This window comes from Rhamphochromis sp. 'chilingali' (assembly GCF_963969265.1).
Source record: "Rhamphochromis sp. 'chilingali' genome assembly, chromosome: 7".
NCBI lineage: Eukaryota > Metazoa > Chordata > Actinopteri > Cichliformes > Cichlidae > Rhamphochromis > Rhamphochromis sp. 'chilingali'.
The window spans coordinates 2,814,142-2,821,412 of NC_137934.1; the positions used below are offsets into that span (position 1 = coordinate 2,814,142).

The following is a 7,271-nucleotide window of genomic DNA, read 5'->3' on the forward strand; positions in this document are numbered from 1 at the left end:
AAGTCACAGCAAAGAACTCCTGATGTTTCACCTTGTTGGCTGTTTGTCTGCGGTGAGCTGTATTCCTATATGCCCTCCTTCCTTACCACAGATTTAATGTAAACCCAGAGAGTTATCAGCTGTTTAAGAATCAAATTGTTTGTATTTGTATCATTGTTTCGGTATTCCTTATAGACCTTCTTTACTGTCCTTCCTCTGTGCTGTGTAATCACTGAATCTTGTCAGATTTGTTTTTGACACCAAGCATCATTGTAAGTACATATAAAACGTGAGTTTTTAATTTACTCCACTTGGATTCTGTGTTGCTATTTATAAAAGACATTTTGTCACAAAGACCCAGTATTTGTATTTCAGTCTTTGTAATTATGTTCTTTGATTATTCTTGTTCATGTTGTTGGGTTTCTTTAGCTCAGTGATCTTAGTCGCGTCACCTCAGCCTGTGTTTGAGTCTGTGTGTTGTTCACCTCCTGTCACTGTTAGTTACTGTTGTCTCTGTGCTCCATGTTCTGTTTCTGTGCCTCCCCTGTGTTCCTGGTGTGTTGTCTCTAGTGAACATTTATTTCTGCTTTCTTATTCTCTTCATTTAGTCTCCATGTGCTTGGTTCTGTGCCTGTTGTGTTTCCTGTTTTATTTTGATGTGTTAGTGTCTGCGTCGTACCCTCAGGGTGCTGTGTTTATGGTAACATCTTAGTTCCCTGTTTCCAGTTTTCCCCTTAGAGCTTTGTGCTTTGAGTTTCTAGTTTGGGTTATCGTGAGTTTTCTCAGCAAATAAAGCTGTGCTTTGAGTTAACAGATCATCTGCAGGGGAATGGCTTATTTGAAGAGTTTCAGTCAGGTTTCAGAGCTCATCACAGCACAGAAACAGCTTTAGTGAAGGTTACAAATGATCTTCTTATGGCCTCTGACAGTGAACTCATTTCTGTGCTTGTCCTGCTAGACCTCAGTGCAGCGTTCGATACTGTTGACCATAATATCCTATTAGAGTGATTAGAACATGCTGTAGGTATTACAGGTACTGCACTGCAGTGGTTTGTATCATACCTATCTAATAGACTCCAGTTTGTTCATGTAAATGGAGAGTCCTCTTCACACACTGAGGTTAATTATGGAGTTCCACAGGGTTCAGTGCTAGGACCAATTCTGTTTACATTATACATGCTTCCCTTAGGCAGCATCATTAGAAGACATAGCATACATTTTAACTGCTATGCAGATGACACCCAGCTCTATCTGTCCATGAAGCCAGATAACACACACCAATTAGTTAAACTGCAGGAATGTCTTAAAGACATAAAGACCTGGATGGCCGCTAACTTTCTGCTTCTTAATTCAGATCAAACTGAGGTTATTGTACTCGGCCCTGAAAATCTTAGAAATATGGTATCTAAGCAGATTCTTACTCTGGATGGCATTACCTTGGCCTCCAGTAACACTGTGAGGAATAGGGATGGGTACCGGAATCCGGTGCCATGATGGCACCGGTTCTGACATAAACGGTAGTAACCAGACCGAAAAGCAGCGCACATTTCGCTGCTTTATTTCGGTGCTTTTTTTTCCTGAGCTGTGATACACTTTAGATTCTAGCCAATCATTTTACGTTTCCGAGGATAGTAGGCAAAAGAGGCAAACTCAGCAGCCTGCAACAAGTGCTTTAAGCTGATACTGTGATACTGTCAAAGGAGGTAACACCTCGAATCCGATGAAACACCTGGCGACGCATAGCGTTTTTTTAAAAGCCGAGAAATGCACTGAATTTGATAGCTTGCTGCGAGACCTCACACCGAGCACATCTACTGCGGGTGGGTTGCCTGTTATCGGACCCTGAGTTAGCAACATCCCCCAAAAACCCGAAGAGGAGAGTCCTGGCCCCTAGCCCTGCCAGTGTAGCAGAAATGATGAGGATGATGATGCAGCAGCAGCCGTTCTTCTCTGCGTGAGTAGCTTAATGTTGTTCGTGTGTAATTTACGTTGAGTAGGCTAACCACGTTATTACATTAATGCATGTAAGGTGAACTAGCAAACACCGTCGTAGTTACATGCAGCTGTCTTCTTGTTTGATGGCAGATGCTCCCTTCACCCTGGCCAAAAAGGCTAAAATGACCAAAGAAAAAGAGGAAAACAGCTAAACATGAGAGGTTTTTGGACAAAGTGTGTGTTTTTTTTTGTTTTTTTTTTTTTGTTTTTTTTTTTTCATTGTTTAAGCACTGCTTCCAGCCAAGAGTGATACCATATATGCCCCATAGCTGCAGAAAAGGCTAACATTGTTATCTTTTTACAAAAAAACAGCTAAACATGAGAGGTTTTTGGACCAATTTTGTGTTCTCCATTCTTTAAACACCGGTTTGAGCACCGTTTAAGCACTGTTACAGTTTCAAAAGTACCGGTTTGGCACCGGTATCGGATAAAACCTAAACGATACCCATCGAGGAACCTTTTCTAGTCCTGACAGGGACTAGAAAGAGAGAGCAGATTTCTCCTGTTTTGGCTTCCCTTCATTGGCTTCCTGTTAAATCCAGAATTCAAAATCCTGCTCCTCACATACAAGGTCTTAAATAATCAGGCCCCATCTCATCTTAATGACCTTGTAGTACCATATCACCCTATTAGAGCACTTCGCTCTCGCTCTGCAGGCCTACTTGTTGTTCCTAGAGTATTTAAAAGTAGAATGGGAGGGAGAGCCTTCAGTTTTCAGGCCCCTCTTCTGTGGAACCAGCTTCCAGTTTGGATTCAGGAGACAGACACTATCTCTACTTTCAAGATTAGGCTTAAAACTTTCCTTTTTGCTAAAGCATATAGTTAGGGCTGGACCAGGTGACCCTGAATCCTCCCTTAGACGTAGGCTGCCGGGGGATTCCCATGATGCATTGAGTTTTTCCATTCCAGTCACCTTTCTCACCTTTGTGTTAATAGACCTCTCTGCATTGAATCATATCTGTTATTAACCTCTGTCTCTCTTCCACAGCATGTCTTTATCCTGTCTTCCTTCTCTCACCCCAACCGGTCGCAGCAGATGGCCCCGCCCCTCCCTGGGCCTGGTTCTGCTGGAGGTTTCTTCCTGTTAAAAAGGAGTTTTTCCTTCCCACTGTCGCCAAAGTGCTTGCTCATAGGGGGTCATATGATTGTTGGGTTTTTCTCTGTACCTATGAAGCACCTTGAGGTGACTTTTGTTGTGATTTGGCGCTATATAAATAAAATTGAATTGAGTTTAATTTTTCCGTCTGATAGTCCTGCATTTGGGTCCTTCCTCCTGCCACACAGCACACACAATGACACATTTTAAGAAAGACAAATTAATGAGGAGTGAAATTAAAAAAACAAAAAAAGCCACTGCAGGACTCCTGTTTGATCTTTATGGTGTCATGAAAGCTGTGCCGAGCACATCAGGTCTTCATCAATCTCAGTAAACTGTAAACTGATCTGAGGCAGAGTTTGGTGAATCTAAAGTAGGATTGCAAAATGATCATAAATGTCTTGGATTTCATATTTTTATTGATGAAAAAACACTTTACATCAGTTTTAACTTCAGAGCAGATCTAACACCACGTTTAGCTCTCTACATGCAAGTATGTTTTTCTCATTAGCAGAAAAATTAATAGACTAAAATTCAATCCTCTGTATTATTACTGAAGCTATGCAGTGACTAATCTAAAAAGGCGACTCATGCATTTAAACTAAATGTAATTTTTATGATTATTAGGAAGCTGATAGAAATATTTAACGATACTCTCAATTCAAAATGACTTCATTGTCTCATTTCACTGATAGAAACATCAACACAAACTCGGATTTCTGTCACTGTGAGACCACAGTGAATCTTGGTTGAGCCATATAAGCAGCTGGCACTGGTTGTGAAGGCATCATCATGGGTGCCTGCATGACTGGAACAGGCTGCATGTTCACAATGTTGTTATTCTGTATGTTGACCACAGTGGGGCCTTGCTTACGATGCTTTAACTCACGATGCATCTGACACCAGGAGCACGTGGCGCAGCAATAGGAAATTGCAATATCCTTACAGAGAGAGCCCTGCAGAGAGACGGTACAACCATTATTTCTTTCTCCATTTCTGCTTCATGACATTGTCTCATTGTCACTGCTTTATACCTTGATGCCATATCTGTTTCGCATGGCAACCCTTAAAGACAAGACTGCAGGAGGAACACAAACAGGTATCCCACAGGCTGTTAATCCACCAGAGCAACATGTATCACACAAAGGGAGACAGCTATTCTCTCCAAACCTTCCTGCAACGGTGCTGGCGAGGCAGGAGCCACACCAGAAACCATAGCAGCCTGAAAAACAGAAATACATCACCAAAGTGGTAACATGTCTGAAGTGCCTAAGACCCCAGAAATGACAAGAAAAAGATCTTAAACTTCTTCTTACAAGTACTCGCATCCTCAAAGCAATCCAAGAGACCACTGTCCCAGTCTGTCAAGGGTTTTTCTGCCATTGTGTGTTGAGGTTCAGCCACAGACACTAAATAATTACTCTGTAAAAGTAGAATGAAGTAGAGAAAACCCAAATACAACAATTGCAATTAAAGTCAGCTTTGTCTTCACCTTTGTCTTCTTTCAGCTGAGACAGAAAGCCAAAGAAACAGTAATCCGTGCCCTTTTTACAACTTGGTTGTATTACTGTAAAGCTTTATATACTGGTGTTACCATTTTGCCCTGTGTCGTCTTCAGCTGCTGCAAAATGTTGGATCACAGCTTTTAACTGGCTGCACAGTTAAAGTGCTTAAATGGTCTTCCCCGACCTTCCCTCTCTGAGCTGCACTTGCTTTTCCACTCACATCAACTAACCGACTGCTCCTGGATGTGTCGAGGACACAGCGGAGGCTCAGACGGACTTTTGCCGTAGCGGGTCCCAAGTTTGGAAATTTGTTCCCATTTCACATTAGAGAGGTCTCTTCACCGCCAATTCTTAAATCCAGTCTAAAGATCCACGTCTTCTGCTTGGTGTTTGACCCAGTTTGAGATATTTATCATTCATTTAAAATTCTTTTACTCGTGTTTATCTTGTATTGATGTTTTTAAAAAATGTTTGAATTCTATTTTATATTTAATGTATTTATTAATAAGAATATCTCTAGAATATCCCAAAATCTGACATGTTTGTGAACCAGGACACGGACCCCATTAAGCCAGGTGACGTCTGGTCCCATTTGGCTTTAGTTACGTAGTTAGGAACATGTTACAAGTTTTGAGGGTTTTTTCAGGGTACATTACTTGTGAATCGGGACATTGTTATATATAGCTACTTTGACATAGTCCGATTGATTGCAAGGCTAATTTATGACGTTTTTATATTTCTATTTAACCCTTTCAGGCACAGTGTCACTACAGTGGTCAGCTATTGATGGTACACTCAAAAAAATGAAATTGGGTCGTTGTTACATGTACAAGATTCAAACTTGTAATTTGAACTAAATAATTTCATGTTTCTATGGTGAACGTATTTAAATCATGTACCATTTGCATGAAATTCAACTTAATTTGTTCTTGTTGAAATGATACAATCTAGTAAGAGTGGTTAGTTGCCCTGACTTGCCTGGACTGGTTCGTTGTCTCTATGAAATCATCAACACTCATATTGGTTCATTACGCAAGCCTAGCAGTATTTGCCTTGATTAACAAAGTATTTGTTCAAACAACAAGATTTCATTGTGTTTTCCTAAAGTTTTTAACTTATGCAGAATGAATTAAAACAAATTTCACTTTACATACTTCAATAAATCACTTCAAGTAAATGCAAGTATACTACGGTGATGATGATAAAATTGAAGATCAAAAATCTTTTTTTTTCATGTCTAAAGATGAATAAAAATACTTAAGAAAAGAAATCCAGATTGACACTGTCACTATTCATGCATGAAAGGGTTAAGTTTCTATTGTATATTCACCCTCCATCCATAATAAAGAAAACTGAACCAATAAAATATCAGAATCTCTGATAAATGAAATAACTGAACTGGCAGCATCATTAACATCAAGCACTAAAGAAAAAAAAGAGATGACACAACAAACTCTTCACTTACTTCTTATTCTGCACTCTGATGTCTCTCCTCTCCAGCACTCAGTCACACTCTGTTCTTCTTTATCAAAGGAGGTCATGACACACAGTCCAGTGAAACCATTGGACATGTGAGCATGACTGGTACTGAATGTATTTGAATATTCAATTGGCTTCACAGAGGTTAAGTGTGAGTGAACTACTAAAACCAGTGGTTTGATGTAAATATTGGCTACTACTAACACAAATAAGACTTAAAGAGCAATGCTCTAATACATGTGAGTGAAAAGCGCAAGGGACTGAATGAATAACTGAATAAACGTATAACTGACTGCTGGATTGTAGCCTTTTAGTAAAACTTTGTAACCACCGAGAGAACTGTGGGTTCAGGATGAAGGCTACGAGGTCAAGCCTGTCATCATCACTAAAAGCAGCTTGTTAAAAACACTTTTAAATTGAGAGTTTCAGCATGAAAACTACTGCAATTTGTAACTCTTGTGCTTATTTGTGGTCATAGATCAACAAAGTCAGGAAAGTGAAAGTGATGGAGGAAGAGAGCCAAGAGCTGTGGCTATGGAGAGTTTGCTGAGTTTTCTTGGGAAAACAGAGATGGGAAAGTTGACCTGTGGTTATGCTTGTTCCTAGTAGAGGTGTTAGGGTTTAGTTTACATCAGTGTGCTTACCATCTTTCTCTCTTTTAACCGCGGTCAATAAAATGTCTTTGGTTGTGTGTGGAGAATGCCCACAAACACCCAATATAATACATTTAGAGACTGTAGTAGTTTGTGGGGCAGAGCTTCACTTTCATGCAGTCTTTGGGTGAATCTGATATTTAAAATGAACAGAACCTTTGTCTACATAAAAACAATGTTTGCATGTTTGAAATGTGCCAAACTATGAGTAGGTGTCTGTTGCATGGATTCTTTTTCCTTGTTTCTCCAGATATCACTTCCTTGTTGAGCTAAAATGATAACACTGTAAACTAGTACACTTGAAGGATTACATTTAGATTCCCAAATTTTCATTATTTTATTTGAACTTATACTATATCCATTTGCAGATGCACACAAGTATGGTTTTAAGACAATGCAGCAGTACGAGTGTGCTGGTTTGGGACAAAAATGTCATCTACCTACCAACAAGCAGAGGGTAAATAGAAATCCTGTCCATAGGCTTGATTTTTTGCATTTGCGCAATATCTCTGTTTTAGAAATCACATGACTATCCAGCGTTGCAACCAGGAAAGAGTTGCAGTC

The 7,271-nt window shown here is 39.8% G+C and overlaps 1 protein-coding gene across 1 annotated transcript; it reads right to left on the reverse strand.

Moving 5' to 3' along the window:
- Nucleotides 1-3,641: 3,641 nt before the first annotated feature.
- Nucleotides 3,642-4,667, reverse strand: LOC308399788 (placenta-specific gene 8 protein-like; the record flags this gene model as incomplete). The annotated part of the gene is made up of 4 exons (XM_080887222.1): nucleotides 3,642-4,026; nucleotides 4,105-4,292; nucleotides 4,387-4,492; nucleotides 4,656-4,667. The coding sequence occupies 4 exons, from the start codon at nucleotides 4,665-4,667 to the stop codon at nucleotides 3,793-3,795; spliced, it is 540 nt and encodes a 179-aa protein (XP_080743348.1). The 3' UTR covers nucleotides 3,642-3,792.
- Nucleotides 4,668-7,271: the final 2,604 nt, after the last annotated feature.